This window comes from Malaya genurostris, chromosome 1, assembly GCF_030247185.1.
Source record: "Malaya genurostris strain Urasoe2022 chromosome 1, Malgen_1.1, whole genome shotgun sequence".
NCBI classification, from domain to species: Eukaryota; Metazoa; Arthropoda; class Insecta; order Diptera; family Culicidae; genus Malaya; species Malaya genurostris.
Window position 1 is genome coordinate 26,444,714 of NC_080570.1, and position 21,231 is coordinate 26,465,944.

The following is a 21,231-nucleotide window of genomic DNA, read 5'->3' on the forward strand; positions in this document are numbered from 1 at the left end:
TAAAAGGTGCATTTGAATTCATACAGTCGCACCTGCTAGCAGAACGCAAGTTACAGTCGAAACCAGTAAAATTCAAGCTCATCTAACATTAAATCATTACAAATAAAATTTTTAGTCACCTGACAAATTAGGTCTTTATGAATTACATCGTATGACGGATTAAGTCACCTGTAAAATTGAAATTTTTTTGGAGTGTGGTTTACTACGAGCGCCATCTCTGCTTTAGTCTCGGGACTTATTGATCCATGTGTTAGACGCTACGCGTGACGGTTTCACTCTGACAGCAACCTAAGGCTTCCACGCGACAAAATCTGGACTGATAAAATTTAGAATAAAACAAATTTGCTGTTAGTTCAATCCAAAATGCATCTATTTTTTTCATTTAATTGTGCATTTTGCGTTTACTCCTCTGAAAAGCTTCCTTCGAAATTTTTCTATAGTTGTAGGTTGTTGTTTATAGCGAGAGCGTTCCGCTACCGCTCGATAGTTCGTAACTCCGGCCAGTTATCCCAAAACATCTTTGGCGTAGTGATAAGATGCCAAATTAGACTAGAATAGCGTCACGTTCGTCAAATATACGCGATACAACTTGAACGACAGACATCGGTAAACTTAGAAAATGTTTGAGAGAAATTGAAAAAAAAAATTATCCAGCGAACATTTTCGCTATTAGCCAACTGTTGAATGCGAAAGCTCCGTAAGCCACAAGTTCATCCCTTGCAAACAATCGAGTTTCCAGGGGGAATTCTACCCCATCGGTGGATTGAGTGCCGAGCTCGTATCTACGGAAGCATGTTTCGTTCCATGGCAAATAATCTGATTTGCTGAACGAGCCTGTGGAGAGCGGGAACTCACTCTCTCTCTCTCGCTATTGCTCTCCTGTTTGTACTTTTCTCGCTGTTGCTGGCGATCACATCCGGGAAAAAACAGCGCAAAACAGCTGGTCCGGCAGCCAGCCAGGAAGCGTTCTAAGCGTGCTTTCTGAGGGAGGGTGGTCGCACACGTTTGTGGGTGGCAGTGGGTGGTAAGTATGATAGACGGACCGCCCGGTCGCGGCAAACTGGCAAATTTAGTCAGCATCGAGCTTTCGGCGGACTATGTTGCGCCCTTTGAACCCTCCGTGCTAGGATATAGAGTGCCGCGTGCGGCCGAATGTTCACTTCCACCGTTGTTTGTGCGTTCAGTGCGGAGTTGGAGCACCAGAGGATATACCTACAACGGACGATCGGAGACGGGTGCCCTACAAAAACAAAAGGGAAAAATCACTTTTGACGTATCCGGTGGCGGGTTGTTGTTTTTGCTTTGTTTTGTTATGTTTTTTTTTGCGGCCGTCAATTAGTGGATACTTTTCGACCTGCGGGTTCCGGTCTGGGTGCGACTGACTGCACCCAAATGAGCTGTTGTAATTTCAGTGCGTAACGTGGGAAAAGCGCGCCAATTATAAACGATGACTGCGTGCTCCCAGCGGAGTGCAATAGAAGCTAATTGAAAGAGACCCTCCGACAGCGATTAGGCGGTGTTGATTTGCTTTGAAATTGTGGCACCTACCGACGGCTGTTGTTTGATTTCGTCGGAATGCTGCGGGGCTTTTGATGATCTTGTCAGTGTGAGGGAAAATCCGCTGCGATGCAATGAAATGACTACACTACGTTGTGTTACACTGGGCCATATCATCGGGAAAAATGGAGATTTGTTAGCTTGTTGTTGTGCCGTTTTTGATAGCGTTTCTGTAAATCATAAAATTCTTGCTATAGTGAAAATTTTGCTTTTGAAAGAAAACCGAGTACTAAAATGTTCAAGTGAAAAACCGAAGGCTTTAATTATATTGGTAATCAATTTGAGAACCGTACAGATTTTGTAATTAGGAGCAATCAAGAAAATTGTTTACAGCTCATAAAGTAATGCTAGAAGCGTTGAAATAGAATTCGATTAATGGAAAGTTTTCGGATGGATTCGGAAAATTTCGGTAGTGGCAATTAGCGCGGGACTTCCAAAACAGATAAACAGTTCCGGAAGAAACGCATCGCGAAAACGATGGTTTTTGGGCTGCCTCCGAGCATCGCAGTGAAAGTTTAAATTGGTCAAAAAGCGTGAGTTGGCCCAACAGGAGCAGTGTAAAATCGTATGAACGAGGTAGAAAAAAAAAGATTAAAATGAATTCAATTATCGTCCAAACTTTTTGAACGTGTTTCTGGCTACGAATGTGACGACGGCGGCCAGTGAGCCGAGCCAGAGCAGAAATTACAAAAGTGCCAGGACGAAAAAAATAAAAAAAAATCCTCGACAGATGCTCCTTCCCGTTACGCGAAAATAATCCAGTTGGGTCGCATTTATGTTTTTCGGTAGCGGAAGTACGGCAGAAAGTCTAGCAGTATCGCTATGGATGCAGTGTGATAGTGAGGGTTGGGTGCGGAAATAAAAGTTTCTTCTGTACCCTTCCTAGTTTATCGCGTCCCTGGCGGCAATACATTTAAGTGAAACGATGTGATGTGATTCGTGTGGTGTTTTTTTCTCTCTATCTCGCTCTCGGTTGTTAGTTGTTAGGAAGAATATTGTGCAAACCAAGTCACTAGCAGTAGTCGGACGAGCAAGTTTTTTTTTGTAGTTGTTCTCATGTCTTCAAGATCTTAGCAAAGGATCTGTGACCTCTATTCGGTGCTTGCTTGCTAGTTCGCGCTAGTTTCGTGTGCATGTGGGAAAAAAAGCTTTTCCGAAAAAAAAAACATTGTTCATAGTCGGTTGAGTTGTGCTGCGTACATTCTCCGACTTTTGTCGGATTGATTTCCGAACATTTCAACATAATTTCACCATCGAGTTCAAAAGCCAGCAAGGCAGCAAAATGGACATCGAGCTCATCGACATCCGGACGCTCGGATATTTGTCCAGCACAAGCACGGTAATTAATGAATGTATTTCGTTGTAATTCTAAGTTAAAGAGCCGCGTTCGGAGGGAAGTTTTGTCGAATGAGTTCCTAGTCGTTTCATCAATCGAGCCACTACAATACCTTTGAAAAAATATCAGTAATGTCTATTTATGCGTTTCGCAAAAACAGTCAAATGTTGGAATAAAAATAGTGAAAAAAATCTAATTTGAAGTTGACTTACAAAAAAAAAATCCATGAATGAAAATTTGATGAACTTACGACTAACTTCACTATGGGGTGCCTTTTCCAAAATTTACCCTCTGAGAGAGTGATAAGTTTTTGATCGTGAATATCTCTTTTTGTATCTAACGAATCAACATAATTTTTGCTAGACGCCATCGGAAATATGATCACAATTTTATGATAAAATTATCAGTTGTGTGACATAATCTCACATAATTCAAAATTGAACTTTTCTGAAATGTTTGGTATAAACGAGTATCAAAGGGGATAATTCATAAGGCACGTTTACCTTGCTCGTATTTTTAAAGCTCATAACTCAGTGATCTGTGAAAGGATTTATATAATCTAACTACCAATAGAATCGAAATTTTTCAACTTAAACGTGTATAGCAAAAGCATTGAAGTATTTCAATAGTACACTATTGAAAAACCTGTCTCATTTTTCAACACCAGCCAATCAGAACGCGTTCTGAGGAACAGAATATCTACTGCTGTACAACAAATCGTTCGAGAAAAATGTTCCGAAAAGTGTTGAATATCGTAGTGAATTCCTCAATTTGGTCCTTCTGAATGCTAGAAACGAATACCTACAGCATATTGATAGTTTCTTTCAATAAATTATGCAAATCCGAAATGAAATAATCGACATTAAAATTCTGTATGCGACTATTTTTATAGCCGCTAGGATCGCCCATTAGTGAAAAAGCTACAAACGAAATCACGTAGAAAGAAAGCTCTTAACAAAAATTGGATCAGTTTGGATTCTATCGCCACTGCGAGCAGATGTATTTTGTGTCGTTTGCAAAGCTAGTTTCGTCTCCGACAAGAGCGATTACGTCACAGCTGCCAGTCATTTGCATTGATGAAAAAACAACGGTGGAAAGCATTACACAAAATCAGCCGTTCTAATGGCTCAAAAGTGTTCTAAAGAACTATTAGGATTTGTTGTTCGCAAATCGAAAGGAAATATCCTCAGTTTAGTGCAAATCTAGAACAGTTTGGTTAGATTTTTGCACTTTTCGCTGTGTGAAATTCACAGTAATCGAGATCAAGTGAAGCCTTCTTTTTTTTGCGAAAAATGTTCCAGAGTTTAATGTCGTAAAGAATTACGCAATTTGATAGTTTCGTTCAATAAATTAGGCCTATTGTATCATTGATCAACCCAGCGAATTAATGTTTTCTTTATTGCAAGATTATAATCGATTATAAACGCTACACCTACACCAACCATATCAGTATCGCTCCCACGTACAACAGTTCAGCCTGGAATTAGATGACGGAAGTCAGCGGCATCCATCGGAATTCGAATTCAACTCATCACTCTCCATCACAAACGCTTTCATAAAAGATTCTTTTCAGAGCCACCATTATTTTATTATAAATAACTATACTGGTTATTTCATAATATTTGTATTTCAGAATGTTAAATGTAACTAATCTGTACTTTAGTTTAGGGGCATCGTATCAAATTCTACATACAATTTCATACAATTGATCAACTAATTGATATTCGGAACTAAGGATCATATCAGTTGTCTTCGTATTCACGACATCCAGTTATGTCTCTGACATTACCCACCCGCCTTTTTATTTCTCAAGATAGGTCAAATCATAATCGATGGAAAATCGCAGTAGGCGTACTTACAGGGCGCGAAAACATTTCGCTCCCATAAATATTTTTGCGAAAAAATGTTTTTGAAGATAAAGGATAATGTCAGTTCTTCTATGTTTGATTTTAAAGTCAAAGACTTCCGAAGGTTTGGGCCGATAGTTTGCGGCTCTTTGGATGCAACGCAGAACTCTTTAGTTCTATATGCAAATATGTTTTTATTTCATAAGAAGTAGGGGACAGCGGGTCCGATAACGGCCATTTTTGGTTCGATACAGAAAATAGTGCGGAAAGTAATATTTTCACTCGGAATTTTATATACTGTTCGAAAGCCCTAACCTTCCGTTACAAAACGTATTTGGTATGAGATACATATCCTCACTTATACGGGCGCAATCTGGCTCGAAATGCAGAAACCTCGAAATGGAAATCTGAAAAATTAATTAAAATTTTTGGCCTATTTAATGTCTTGCAACTGTTTCGTAAATGAAAAATATCATTTCATATCAAATTGACTGATTTTATCAACGAAATATGGAAAAAAATAAGTTAAAATCAAATGAAATAAATTGCCTTTGAGTTAAGACTTTTGTCTAATTTCGGTGATTTTTGGACAATTTTGTTGGTACGTACTCGAAAATTTCTATAACATCAGCGAGTTTTTCTAAGAAAACGATAAAAAAACCTAAGTCTCAGACCATCGACACTTTCGCACTCAACGACTACTAAGGCACAACGGAGTGGACGGAATTAGGGATGTCGTAATATCAATCGATTAATCGAGTAATCGAATAATAACTCAGAAAATCGAGTAATTTTTAATCGATTAGTTGGAAACCAATATTCGAAATAGTTTGAAAATTTCAATAACAATAGTCGAATAATTAATCCAGTAATCGAATAATAACCCATAGATAATCGATTAAAATTTAATCGAATGGTTTAAAAATTATACTCGATTATTGAATAATCGAGGAATTAAAAAAATCTGACATCCCTAGACGGAATGTCAAATGGCACATTGCCGCGAAACTGAACTACCGGTAGTGACACCTGTCAATGAAAAATCGAACCAAGAAAAGGAGGATTCTTTCGAAAATTTTCATATTGATAGTAATGTTTTACAACATTAGTTTTGTTTTTATTAGAAGTATCATCTCTAAACAAGCAGTGCCTCTAGATTTCAGTTTTGCGACAATATGCCGAATAAACGTAGGCCAATTGTAGCTAGTGCTCGGGCTTACGTATAGAGGGCTTTGTTGATGAGATGTAACATTTAGTGCTCGAATCATTGCGAGTGGCTGTTTCCGTTCAGTGACCATGTTCATTCCGGTCTACCTTACATAAAAATCGATTAACGAAGATTTGACACCATTTCTATCTCTCAACTATGTGTGTTGGTTGAGTTCCCTCGGTTGAAAGTTACCAGAATTTTTACCAGCCGCACAATGAATTGTCTGCCCTTGATATCTCTCGTGTGGGTTGTGATGAAGTCCAAGAACATGCATTCGTCCACACACGACTTTATTTAATGACTTAACATGCGACTTTAACATGCAGCTTTATTGATACTTATAGCTAAACTTTAACTTAACTCTAAAACATTAAACTGAATTCCAAACGGCAAAATGCCGTGTATGCGTGCAGTCACGATGGATGCTAGAAGACGACTAGCGATCGATGATAATGAAGGAGATCTTCTACTCGATCGCGTGCTATCTCGCTCGGTGATAAAGAGTGGTGAATATGGCCTAATGATAACATGCGCAGGTCAGTAGGTACTACGCTGCCGTTTTGGTATTGATGATTTAGGGGAAACTGTAGTACTCAAACATCCCGACCCACCCTGAAATTACACAATTTCAGTTGACTCTTACTGTTGCTGGCTGGTATCGGGTTCGTCTGCGATGGCCAATGGTAGTAGACATATTTTAGTTACAGGTCGAGTCACGTAACCGGTTGCCGTCCGTAGAGTAACGACGCGAACTACACCGTCCTTGCCTGGGTGAGTTTGATGAATGCGGGCCATTCTCCATTTCATCGATGGTTGGTTCTCATCGACGATGATGACAAGTCTGCCAGTTTCAATGTTAATTGCAGGCTGCCAATTCTTAACTCGGGCCTGGAGCTGCGATAGGTATTCGGTATGCCATCTACGCCAGAAATGTTGAAGTTGTTGTTGGATTAGCTGCCAGTGTGTGAGTCGATTAGGAGAAGTGTTGGTGAAATCCTTATCGGGAACTGCTTGCAATGATGAGCCGATGAGAAAGTGACCTGGCGTGAGCGGTTGGAGATCAGTTGGATCATCTGAAAGCTGAGTGAGCGGCCTAGAATTGAGACAACCTTCTACTTGGGATAAGAGGGTTGTAAAATCTTCGTATGAAACGGAAGTATTTCCCAAGACACGAAGCAAGTGTTTCTTAGCGGAACGTACGGCGGCTTCCCAGAGTCCACCAAAATGTGGGGCGGCAGGGGGGTTAAAATGCCATGTGATGCCATCTCTGCTGCACTCCCTTTGAATTTTTTCATGATGTTTTTGATTTCGCAGGTTCTTAAGAAGTTCTGATAATGAGTTTCGAGCTCCGACAAAATTGGTACCGTTGTCAGAATAAATATCTGAACATTTTCCTCTACGTGCCGTGAATCTTCTTAGAGCTTGGATGAACTTGGCAGTGGATAAGTCCGAAACTAGCTCAAGGTGAACTGCTTTCGTACAGAAGCAGATAAATACGACTACGTAAGCCTTCGTTGTTCCCTTCCTGTATCCTTGACGTATATATACAGGACCGAAATAATCGACTCCTGTTGTTGTAAATGGACGAGCTGCAGTTATTCTGGGTGTCGGTAATTGAGCCATAAATTGACGTTGAAATTTTGGTTTTACACGATAGCATATCATACAACGATGAGTTATTAATCGGCATAAACTTCTTCCTCCTAGTGGCCAAAACCGTTGACGAATAGTACTTAATAGGAGCTGCGGTCCAGCGTGCAAGAGTGTTTTGTGATAGCTTCTAGCCAAAAGTTCTGAAAATTTATGATTACCAGGTATTACCATGGGGTGCTTCGCCTCCTCGGGAATGTCGGCATTCGTCAATCGACCTCCAACTTGAATGACGCCTTCAGTAGTCAAAGTAGGGTTGAACCATCGAAGTCGTGATCCTTGATGCACTGATTTATTTTTTGTAAGCGCCTCCATCTCCTTCGAAAAGACCTCCCGCTGAACCAATCGAACAAGACATGTTTCAGCTTCTCTTAGTTCATGACATGTGAGTGGTAGAAATCGCATTCCCTTATTTCGCTTAGTTCGTAGGTTTCGAATATATCGCCGGCAATAAGCTGTAACACGAACGAGCTTCGAATATTCAGAAAACTGGGTAAAATACCAATCGTTAAATGACTTTACTGGGGTCACCATAGCTACGAAAGTTTTCCGTCTCTCATTCGCATGGTCATCAGACTCCACAGAGGTTTCCGTTTGCTTTGGCCATATATGTGGAGCCTCGTTCAACCATAATGGACCATTCTACCATGCCATGTCCGAAATTAATTGTTTTGGATCCAATCCACGAGAGAGCTGATCTGCTGGATTCTGTGCGCCAGGTACATGATTCCAATGACAATTTTGGGTTGAGTGCTGAATGAATGAGACGCCATGTGCCACAAATGTTGACCATGTATTCGGTGGCTGAGCAATCCATTGCAAAACCGTTCTGGAATCAGTCCAAAAAAAGGATTCGCACTTGAAATTTAGATAGATTTTATTACCCTTTCATAAAGGTCTACAGCCAATTGCGCTCCACACAATTCCAACCGAGGAATGGTCTGCGTTTTAAGTGGTGAAACTCGGGACTTGGATGAAATGAGCGACACCATGACCTTTTCGTTACTGTCTTCAGAACGTAGATAAATGCAGGTACCATATGCCTTCTTTGATGCATCGGAAAACAAATGTAATTGAAATGATACTGGATTCAGACACGTTACGAATCGCGGTATACGGATAGTATTCAGTTCGGGAAGTTGAGAATAAAATTGGTTCCACGAGTCCACAAGAAGTGATGGGAGATTATCGTCCCAACCTAGTGACCTTTGTCCTATACCTTTAAGCTCCCAAATCTGTTGCATGAACATTTTTGCCTTTGTTATGACTGGTCCAACTAATCCCAAAGGGTCGAAAATTTTCGCTATGCGAGAAAGTACCTTTCGTTTGGTCAGCGATGAATCCGAAATAATCTCATATTGGATTTTAAAAAGAAATGTATCTGTTCGTGGTTCCCAAACCAGACCCAAAGTTTTAACCGTTCGTTCCGCATCAAAATCAACCGTTTTGTCTCGTGGAAGAGCCAAATTATCTTCTTCAACTCCAGTTAGTACATCTTCATTGTTCGAGACCCACTTACGTAACCGGAATCCTCCCTTTTGTAACAATCCATCTAATTGACACCGGATTATCCTTGCTTCTGCGATGTTATTTGCTCCCGTAATAACGTCATCCATGTAAACGTCCTTACAAATTCGTTTTGCTGCTAGCGGAAAACTATATACTTCGTCGATGGACAGCTGCTTTAGAGTCCTAGTGGCCAGAAATGGAGCAGGTTTAGTACCGTACGTTACGGTTAATAATTCGTACGTTTCTACCGGTTCATCTGGAGAGAATCGCCAAAGGATCCTTTGCAGCGATAAGTCTTCCGAGTTCATCCAAACCTGTCGAAACATCTTCTCAACATCAGCAATGAGCACGATGGGATAGAGCCCACTACGCATTATAATCGTCCGTAAATCGTCCTGAATAACTGGTCCGTTTAGGAGAATGTCATTCAGTGTTACTCCCGTGGAAGTCTTACTTGATGCGTCAAAAACTACTCTTACGCGAGTAGTGGTACTGGAATCTTTTACTACCGGGTGATGTGGGAGGTAATAACTAACCTTAGTATCTGCAGGATTCTCAACAATCCTTCGCATGTGACCTCGACTCAAGTAATCAGTCATGAATGCATGATACTCCTGCTTTAATGTTTCATCTCGCGCTAGTCGCCGTTCCAGCAGCATTAGACGTCTTAAAGCAGTGGATTTCGATTCGCCCAATTGAGCCAGCCCATCCGGAGATTTCGGTAAGCCAACTGAATAATGACCATCATCTCTTCGCGTAGCAGTCTGAACGAAGTATTTCTCGCACCGCGTTTCCTCCATCGAGTAGGCTGAGAGTGAGTGTCCTTCTTCGCATTCCCAAAATTTGTTCATGAGTTGTTCGATCGAGTCTAAAACTGAAACATGACAAACTGATATCCTTTTTCCTAGGTTCTCTGCACACCGTCCTGTAATCAACCACCCGAAAACAGAATCCACGAGTGTAGGCATGTTAAGTCCCAACGAAACTTGTTGTTTCTTGGGGAAGAAATCGAAAAAGAACTCCCCTCCTAATAGTAGATCGATTGGATGAGTTCTGAAAAATTCGGGATCGGCCAACTGAACCCCTACAGGTGATTCCCAATTACTAACACTAATAGCTGATGTTGGTAAATCTTCGGTCACCTTATTCAAAACATATAATTCCATGTTCTGTGAGTAAGATGATAATCGCGACGTAATTGTAACTCGAACCTTCTCCGTAGTTTTCACTGGATCTTGCCCGATACCTGATATTTCAATATCTGTCTTGTACCGTTTCACATGTAATTTCTGCGCCAAATGGGTAGAGATAATATTACACTCCGATCCGGAATCCAGAAGCGCTCTAGCGAGAAATTCATGTCCATAATCGTCGACTGCTCGGACTACCGCGGTAGCCAGAAGCACCTTCGAACCATACCGCGCTATGTTGCTGCTGACCGACGAACCTTCTGAAACTTTAGACGTAGATGCTTTATCAACTTGCAATTGATCTACTGCTCCCTTGACTTGTTTTTCTGCTCCATGCAGAACCTTCTGTTTCTCCTCCTTATAGCAGACCAAGGTGTGATGTCTTTCCTTGCACCGTCGACACGAAAACCGTGATGTGCACTCCTTTGCTTGGTGCCCTCTACGAAAACAGTTTCTGCACAGCGAATTTTGGCGTAACAATTTTTCTCTTTCCATTACCGGTAATCTACCAAATATTGGACATGTAAAAAGTGGATGTGTATCTGCACAAGAGAGACATTTAGATTGGATTGATTGAAATACTCCATGACTGGCAATCTTGTTGGGATGAACCCTTTTAATTGTTGGGATTTGAGTATCTGGTTGTCTATTTGGCAGAGACTCTAGTACTCGTATGCGGCGAAGCAAAAACTCCATCAAATCCTTTATACCTTCTTCCTCCAACACCGACGAATGTTCTTCCCAACTTCGACGTGTTTTATCATCTAATCTTGAGCACATTAGATGAATCAGCAATAAGTCCTTGTAATCACCTGGTTGTACCACCTGATCCAGTACCTTGGTAGACTTCTCGAAAGCTTCAACTAATTTTTGTAATTCAGCCGCTGACTCCTTACGAATGGCCGAACATTCAAAGAGATTTTGAATCTGCTTCTTTTTGAGACATTTACTGTTCGCGTACCGTTTGACCAGCAACTCCCAAGCAACATTATAATTCGCTTGAGTGAGTGGTAATGATGATATCACTGCCAAAGCTTCTCCTTCTAATTGACTCCTAAGATAATGGAACTTTTCGATGTCAGGCAAATCCGACGAAAAATGTATTAGTGAAACAAATAAGTCTCGAAAAGCTAGCCACTCCTCCACATTCCCAGAAAATTTTGGAAGACTTATCAAAGGTAACTTAACGTGGGGGTGTGTTGGAGTTATGGTGGATTCTAAAAGCTGAGACGCTGGAAAGGCTCCGTTATGCTCGGGATTGTCCCGAAGTTTCGAGACTAAGAATCCCTTCAAGGTAAAGAATTTATTCTGGAACTCAACTCTATCCTTCACATACCTCTCCCCAGCCGCCCCCTCTTCACTATCAGCCAATTCCGTTTCCGTCATTGCTTCATCTATCTTCTCCCACAGTGGCTCCAATTTCTCCAACCGCGAAGCCAACTCACTAGAATGCCGGGTATCTTCATATTCCTCCATGAACGAATAGATTACGTTGAATGAAGTCATCAGATTGCGAAGACGTGTTTGTTTCGATCGAAGCTTGGACATCTTCGAAGTACCGGCGGCGACGGACATGAGCGGGCACCAAGAAAGGAAATAATTCACGAGAAGCACCCTTTGGATTTTACGTAAATTGTAGGAGAGGTACTAACCTGCTTCCAATAAATTCGTGCCTTGAATCTATTAGGTAAATTCTTCACTATTCACAATATTTTACTCAACGGTTTGATTTTAATCATGCAGCATGCAAATCATCCAAACGTTTCGGTATTCGTTGAAGTAGGATAGTTGTAAATGATCCAGGAAGTTCTTATTTTGGAGCACTGATAGGCTCTGCCTTGTCCTGTCCTATTGGACGTTATCGGGTAACAGTTGGTCCAAAGAATCTTGGTAGCCTTCGCAGCAACCATAAAAGTAAGAAAAAACCAAAGGAAGCACCAATGCCAGTTATGTGTAAGTGCTGGAATACTACTCACGTGATTCCATAAAATAAGTGCCTTGTAGATAAGTATTTAAACTAGTCGTCTTCAAACAGCCTTGTGATCCGAAACCCACGTGCTCCACATGCACGTTATGCGATGGCGGTAAATCACAATGGCGATTTCCTGAGCGTCTAAACCATGTACCAATGGCGGTAACCAATTGTGCTTCCTTGCAACAATGGTGGATGGCGTCCCTGCCAAACCGGGAATCCTACCTTCCGAAAGACTTTCAACCGATCCGGTTCGAAGCACCAAATGTTGGTTGAGTTCCCTCGGTTGAAAGTTACCAGAATTTTTACCAGCCGCACAATGAATTGTCTGCCCTTGATATCTCTCGTGTGGGTTGTGATGAAGTCCAAGAACATGCATTCGTCCACACACGACTTTATTTAATGACTTAACATGCGACTTTAACATGCAGCTTTATTGATACTTATAGCTAAACTTTAACTTAACTCTAAAACATTAAACTGAATTCCAAACGGCAAAATGCCGTGTATGCGTGCAGTCACGATGGATGCTAGAAGACGACTAGCGATCGATGATAATGAAGGAGATCTTCTACTCGATCGCGTGCTATCTCGCTCGGTGATAAAGAGTGGTGAATATGGCCTAATGATAACATGCGCAGGTCAGTAGGTACTACGCTGCCGTTTTGGTATTGATGATTTAGGGGAAACTGTAGTACTCAAACAATGTGTACTCGCTTTTTTTACCGAACCGCGTCGTCAATGTCGTCATTTCCGGTCGAAATGAAGAAGTCGACATTTCTTAAAAAATGAAGTCTCGACTTTCCGAGCTCCTTCTTCACAACAAAGTGCATTGGCTTTCCAGCAGTAAATTTTTTAAGCGTTTTGTTTTGCGCATGAATTAAATAAATACATTTCTCAGTTAAAAAAAAGTATTAACGCACATATAACAGTTCGGCTGAAAAGTTCGTATCGTTTAATAGAAACACACATTTTTTTGCCAAAATTCGTTTTTATTATGCAACATAATTACCATCAGAGGCGATACAGCGATTATAGCGATCTTCCAACTATTCGATACCATTTTTGTAGTACGATTTGTCCTTTGCCTCAAAATAGGCCTCAGTTTCAGCGATTACCTCTTCATTGCTTCTGAATTTTTTACCAGCGAGCATTCTCTTGAGGTCTGAGAACAGGAAAAAGTCACTGGGGGCCAAATCTGGAGAATACGGTGGATGAGGGAGCAATTCGAAGCCCAATTCGTTCAATTTCAGCATGGTTTTCATCGACTTGCGACACGGTGCATTGTCTTGATGAAACAAAACTTTTTTCTTCTTCAAATGAGGCCGTTTTTCTGAAATTTCGTCCTTCAAACGCTCTAATAACGCTATAGAATAGTCACTGTTGATGTTTTTGTCGTGAATACGACTTACTTTACTATGGGGTGCTTTTTTAAAATTAGCCATATGGAAGAATGGGCAGAACTTAATCGTGAATATCTCGACTTGTAATAACGGCAGCAACATAATTTTTTCACCATTTCATCAAAAATATGATCAGGAATTTAGGATAATATTTGGAACATTGTGAGATAACCACAAACAACTCAAAAATTAAGTTTTCAAAAACTTTGAAAACAACGCGGAAAACTCTTTACATTTGCTTGGCTTTTTTGCGCAAGGACGACGATTTTGAGGTAGTCAGGCACATATCTTCATCTGAATGCGCAAAAAAGGGGAACCTTGGTCGAAAATCGATCGTTTCTTCTTGTGCGTTGGATGGAATTAGACGTCGTGGGAATGATTTAATCAACCAGCAGCGACGAAGAGTGCACCTTCTGCGTGGTTAAAACCTCAAACGCTCATTTCGCAACTCTCAGTGTCATGTCAGAGTGATGTCATCAACCAGAAGCGACGGAGAGTGCACCTACCAACTGAATTCTGAGTCTGTTCTAAGTTCTGAATTTAGTTCTTGAGCTGAGGTCCAGTCCCCAATTCCAGAGTTCTTCAAATCGGTTCTTTTTAGAACCATAATAATACTCCCAAAGAATTATACGAAATTTTACTTCACTGTACTCTATACGGCCCATTTTTCAACCAGTTGCAGTTTGTAGAACTTCCTGCTGATTTACTATTTAAAATGCATATCACCGACTCAGAAGCCATTTATTTCGAATTTGGCTGTCGTTGTCATCGTGTTGATTATGGTGCGATCGAGGAATCTCCAAGCGAAATACAAACCTTGTTACTGCAACAGAACACGTATCAGTATCGGCTGTCAATGGTATCCATCGGACTTCACGAACGCCTTCATAAATGGTTCTTATCAGAACCATCAATATTTTATTAAAAAAGAACTATACTGGTTATTTCGTAATATTTTTGTGTGTCAGAATGTTTAATGTCAGAATGTTTAGGTGTATCGTTTCAAATTCTAGTAGTGTAAAAGGGCAAAACTTGCACAGTTCACACAATCGATCAACTAATTGATATTCGGAAGTATAAAGAAAGAGTGCCAGTTTTATTCGTATTCACGATATCCAGTTATGTCTCTGACACTACATACCTGTACTTTTTTCCTTTTCAAGGTAGTCGATGAAAATTATACCATGCGAATCCCAAAATACATACGCCATAATCTTACCGGCCGATTGTTGAATCTTTCCACGCTTTGGGATCGGTTCATCGCGTTCAGTCCACTCAGCTGACTGTCGATTGGACTCCGGAGTGAAGTGATGGAGCCATGTTTCGTCCATTGTTATATATCGACGAAAAAATCGGTTTTATTTCGATATAACAGCTCCAAACACTGCTCAGAATCATCAATTCGTTGTTGTTTTTGATCGATTGTGAGCTCACGCGGCACCCATTTTGCACAAAGCTTTCTCATATCCAAATATTCGTGAATAATATGTCCAACTCGTTCCTTTGATATCTTTAGGGTGTCAGCTATCTCGATCAACTTCACTTTACGGTCATTGAAAATCATTTTGTGGATTATTTTTTCACGTTTTCATCGGTAACAGCCTCTTTTGGACGTCCACTGCGTTCATCGTCTTCGGTGCTCATATGACCAGTACGAAATTTTGCAAACCACTTACGAATTGTTGCTTCGCCCGGTGCAGAGTCTGGATAACACTCATCAAGCCATTTTTTGGTACCGGCGGCACTTTTTTTCATCAAAAAGTAGTGTTTCATCAACACACGAAATTCCTTTTTTTCCATTTTTTTCACAATAACAAAAGTAGCTTCACTCAAAATGCAATATCTCACAAACTAATAATCAGACAGCTGTCAAATTTATACACGTATCTTTTGAAGGTTAGTGCTAACTGAAAATGGTATGGATTTAATTCTAGTGGCGCCTTCTGATAGAAACGATACGAACTTTTCAGCCGATCTGTTAGTAAGCTTGTTAAGTTATATAATGTAAGGATGCGCATTTAACACTAGATTGTCCAGGAAAGTCACAATATGTGAACAATGGAAGGATTGCTTGAAATTCTGTGAACTTTTCTAATTTTTTATTTAACGATATATGCACTTAGGCACACTGCACTAGCTTTTATTTATTCTGTCACAGTTTATATTATTGGCTTTCTCTCTTTCAATTATTTTGACTGCTTTTGAGCAATTTAGGTCTAACTAAGTTTTGGGCCTTCTAGTGTTGAGCACGCATCCAGGAAACAAGAACTACATGTATTTCGTGAAGAAATACTAGGTGTGATTGGATGAAATGGTACACGTGAACCGTTCTCTTCTAGAAACACACATCTCACACTCTTAGTTAGAAGGCGACATCTGTGTCCAAGTTGGAGAAAGCTAAGTACATTCAAACCTTTCCCGATTTGAGAGTGTATTTACACCTGATCAATCAGTTTCGCCGTCATTGCAATTTGTAAACATTACCGATACCGAACCGGATCGGAAAGGTTTGAAAGTTCCTAAACGGTTTATAAGATATCAATTTACTCCTATTCCTGATAACACTAGTCCACCTTTTCGAATTAAATTCACCAAGTTCTGGACGAATATGGTATATTAATATTCATCCCAACTAGATCAAAATAAATCAAATTGGTGACCAATTCCAGGCATAAGAATGCTCGAAACCACCTAATGACCTATTGTCAATTCCAAGCATTATTAGTCCTGTCCACTCCGTGATCGATCCAGACAACATAATAATTTTCATCTTTTACATTTATAAGCGAACGATCGATCTCGGTATGGTCCGACTTTGTCAATACGCGAAGTGTAAATTGACTCCCACCCCCATCCACCAAGCGGGGGTATGCGCCCTGTAGCTCATCATCCAAAGCCCAGGGAATAATAATAATAATAATAATAATAATAATAATAATAATAATAATAATATTATTATTATTAATAATAATAATAACAACAATATATAATACAATGTAATATGATTCAATTCAATATATAACAAATAATGCAACAAACAACAGAAGCACATGTGGCAATTTACTACCATAAATATTGCACTTTAGGATGAGCTTCAAACTACAAGCCATTTCGCACCCTCTCATTCTGCTACTAACGCAGAAGGCGATAGCACCCAGTTCTATTGACCAAATGTCATCATAGATGCTCGGGGAGGCATGAGATAGGAACTTGTGAGGACTTAGTTATCTCACCATTTGACGACCACCTTCTTAAAATTGTTCACATCAACTTTTCAACTTTTCCTGGCTCGATTCCAACACGTGTTCTACCAGAGCAGTTGGAATCTTCGGAACAAAAAAGAACACCCCCTCCCCAACCCAATTTTCGCTGTTTATAAACAAAAACTGTAAATAATGCTACAGTTAAATGTACAAACAACCGAAATGTGTCGCCTTTCTTGGTGAGGGAACGAAGTGGGGCCAAAACAAAAACCTGTCTGTCTGGGGCAAAAGGCACCCAATCATAGCGCTGCCGTCTCCGCAGGTGGCGGACGGACACGCGGATGGGGAACCGGTTTTTATATTGTATACATCAGCTCTCTCGTCCTGCCAATCGGTTGGTAAGTCTGTTGAGGATACTTAAAAAAATGACAGCATGAAAACCTGATAGCAAAACCGCACTCCGTTCGGTCGTGGAATATCACTCGGTTTGCTGCATGGTGCAGCCTCTCAAGTCCTCTGGTTCTGAGCTCTTTGCGGTGGCAAATCGTCAACAACGAAACAGTCTCTCCAAAGCATGAATGGTTTTTCTTCCGTTTCGGTTTTGAATGACAGTTTTTCTATTTTTCATTTGATTCGTGCATCCGCCGTCGCTTTCGCTCGCGTCGTCCTCTCAAGTGGTAAAACCGATTCCGTTCCATGCCGTTCGACAAGTCGGTCGGACATGTGTCCCTGGCGGAGGTCGCCGATATTCGCGCAGATTCCAAGCTTTGGAGCACATATTTGTTTTCCTCGTATTGGCGGATGACAGCAGGATCACTTTCGAATCGGATTATTTCCCGAAGCGGAACTTGCATTTTCGATATTTGATTCTCCTTATGTTTGTTTGTTTGTTGATTTCAAACAAGGAATCGCCAGGAGAATTCTTCATGGACTTCATGGTTAGATTGTTGCACAAATCCGAAACATGACCAAGTTCCGAAACGTGACCCAGGGTAATGAAAACATCAGCACCTCGCACCGGATCGGTTTCTGCAACAAAAACTAATTAAAAGTTCCATAAAAATTTAAGCTGACAGCACCTGTCAACTTTTTTGCGCCACAATTTGTATTTGTGTCGGGATTAAGTTTTTATTTTCCCATTTCACTTAAAGACGGCTCACTAAACTGGAAACAACTGCAGCCAGAGCCGGGTGAAAAAAAAAACGCCGTCTCCGTGTTGTCGTGGGAAAACGAAATTCAATGAAAAAGTTTCGCAACTTATTATCTTGACCGTGACTTTGATAATGGAATTCTTTACTCTAACTGCAGCATCGGATTCTTCTGATGGAAAGTTAAGTTGAGGTTACATCGTTTCGTTTTTTTTTGTTCGTTGTCAATTGCTAAAGCTTAAGGGAAGTCAATAAGCGTTGAAATGAGCTATTTTTCGCCTGAAGATAATCCCTCTTGCCAGCAGCACCACCAGCACAGCCATTTTTCATCAAGAAAGGTCTTGCGCCTGAAGTGATTCCGAGCAGTTGAAAGTGAACAACACGGAAAAGATGTCATCTGTATGTATCCTTTGTCGGAATTAACCACTGTACGATTTAGCTGGGTTAATAAACGCGGAATCTCGGTGCCAGAATCACTCCCGTGAGCTTTCTTTATAACAACAACAAACATCAACGGGCTTATAGACCGAGAAATAGGCCAAGATTGGGCGCGGCTAGAGGAGCAATGACTTGACACAACTGGCAGATTAATCGAACGTTATTTGTTTAGGCCGGCGATGGTTATGACGAAAATCTCTATCAGAATTCGTTCATTACACCCGCCCCCGAAGGGAAAAACCTACATCGGAATACGAACAGCGATCCTTTTTTTTTTTGACGTAACAGATGATTCCATCACGTGGCCACTTTTTTATGTTTTTGCACGCCTTCTCCGAGATTTCGCTAGCCCTTTCAATTTTTGAATAATTGATTATAAAAGCAAACATTAAGAAAAATAATTGAATGCAACAAGCATTGTTATGGCCAGTTATTTTGGTTCGTTTTTTGTATGAATGAAAGGGCTTAAGGGGAGCTTTTCCTGTAAACGGTTTTTTTTGTTTCTTCTATGCGTTGCCTAATTTTCAATTTTTGTGTAGTAATTATGCTTTGTTACATACTGCTACAGTGTAAATTTTGTATAAAAATATCGAGTTTTTTCGTGGTTACTCAAAGTTGGACATGTTATTTTCGCAGAGGTAGTGGATACTGGACCAAACAATGTTGTATGTTTTTCTGTTTGTTTTTGAGTTCCCTGTGGAACACCGTTTTTGTATTTCTTTTTAACTGATTTTTACAATAACCACAACAAAACTGTTTTGATTAGCTGGGATAATTTTTTTAAATCTTTTTACGTTGTTCTATTCGAAATTAAATACACTTTAATCCGATCTGTTCTATGATTATCGTGAAAACAATGTCTCAGGAACAGTTCGATATTTTTACATAAAATTTACACTGTAGCAGTATCTAGAAGTATTTGTGGAAAAAAACAGTCTCTAATGAAGAAAGATGACAGAAAAAAAACAATCTTGATTTGGTAAAGACTGTCCCAGAAAGTATGGACGCAACCAAAAACCGCTGCCATTTCGCAATGGTCCAGAATCTGTCAATTTTTATGTCTGCGTCCTGTTATTTACACTCTTCTCTAACCACTTGTGCAGTTGTTTATTCGTTTTCATCAGTTTGTTTCGAATAGCGTGGACTTTCAGCAGAACAACGTCGAAAAATTGTGTACAAATGGTGCACAGAACGCGAACTGTCATTGAGGAAGCTAGCAAAAATGGAAGGAGTAAGTGAAAAAGCCGTGCGAAATGCAATTAGGAAGTTCAGTGAGGATAAAACCTTTGAGGATAAACCGAAAACGGGTCGCAAAAAAAGGTCCTGCTAACCCTCAGTTGGATAAACGTATACTGAAGGCGTTCGAGCAAAAGAAAGAGGTTTCAGTTCGGGATGTGGCCAAAAAAGTGGGCACTTCGAAGTCAAATGTTCTACGTGCTGAAGAACGTTTGGATCTTCGAACCTATAAGAAGCAGAAACAACCGAAACGTAGTCCGAAACAAGAAGCATCGATCAGGTCGAGGGTTCGAAAGCTGTACAATACGATTCTTGCTGGAAATTTGAACTGCATAATCATAGACGACGAAACCTACGTGAAACTCGATTACAAATCCTTGCCGGGACCACAATATTATACGGTGCGAGAAGGGCAAGTGTTAAACCAGTCCGAGACATCGATTGAAGTGGAAAAATTTGGTAAGAAAGTTATGGTCCGGCAAGCAATTTGTGGCTGCGGTAAGATTTCGAAACCCTTCATCACCACTGTTTCAGTGAACAGCGAAATATACATCAAGGAATGTTTACAAAAACGACTTCTACCTATGATTCGAATCCACAAGGATCCTGTTGTCTTCTGGCCAAATCTTGCTTCTTGCCACTACTCGAAATGTCACTTTCGTCTCAAAAGACATGAATCCACCAAATTGCCCACAACTTCGACCAATTGAGAAATTTTGGGCATTAACGAAGGCACATACATCTTAGGAAACATGTCTCGGCAGCCGAACAGTTCGAAAAAGATTGGTAAAAAGTGTCAAAACTTGTCGCCAAGAAGTCTGTACGGAATTAAAAGAGGAACGTTCGCAAAAAGGTGCGCCAGCTAGTCTACAATGGCTAAGTAGCAAATGCTGAGAATAATATTCTGTTGTTGTAGTCTAATATTATCAGTATATCGAATAAAATTTGAATATCTAACACTGGTGAATTATTTACAGCGAAATCAAAGTGCGTCCATACGTTCTGGGACAGCCTTTAATCCATAGGATTTTTCTACAACTCTCAAAATGAAGAAACGAAAATCTTTTTTTGAAGGAGAAGCTCTCCTTAACAGTTCGGCTGAAAAGCTCGTATCGTTTAATAGAAACACACATTTTTTTGCCAAAATTCGTTTTTATTATGCAACATAATCACCATCAGAGGCGATACAGCGATTATTGCGATCTTCCAACTTTTCGATACCCTTTTGGAGTACGATTTGTCCTTTGCCTCAAAATAGGCCTCAGTTTCAGCGATTACCTCTTCATTGCTTCTAAATTTTTGACCAGCGAGCATTCTCTTGAGGTCTGAGAACAGGAAAAAGTCACTGGGGGCCAAATCTGGAGAATACGGTGGATGAGGGAGCAAGCCCAATTCGTTCAATTTCAGCATGGTTTTCATCGACTTGTGACACGGTGCATTGTCTTGATGAAACAAAACTTTTTTCTTCTTAAAATGAGGCCGTTTTTTTAAATTTCGTCCTTCAAACGCTCTAATAACGCTTTTTAATAGTC

The 21,231-nt window shown here is 40.3% G+C and overlaps 1 protein-coding gene across 1 annotated transcript in view; it reads left to right on the forward strand.

Annotated features, from left to right (window-relative positions):
• The first annotated feature begins 1,063 nt into the window (after positions 1–1,063).
• LOC131435531 (dopamine receptor 1-like) overlaps positions 1,064–21,231 on the forward strand; it is a 355,699-nt gene continuing 335,531 nt past the window's right edge. Inside the window, exon 1 of the mRNA XM_058603528.1 lies at positions 1,064–2,896. Within this exon, the coding sequence (XP_058459511.1) occupies positions 2,840–2,896 (57 nt within the window). The 5' untranslated portion in view covers positions 1,064–2,839. The remainder of the gene's footprint in view (positions 2,897–21,231) is intronic.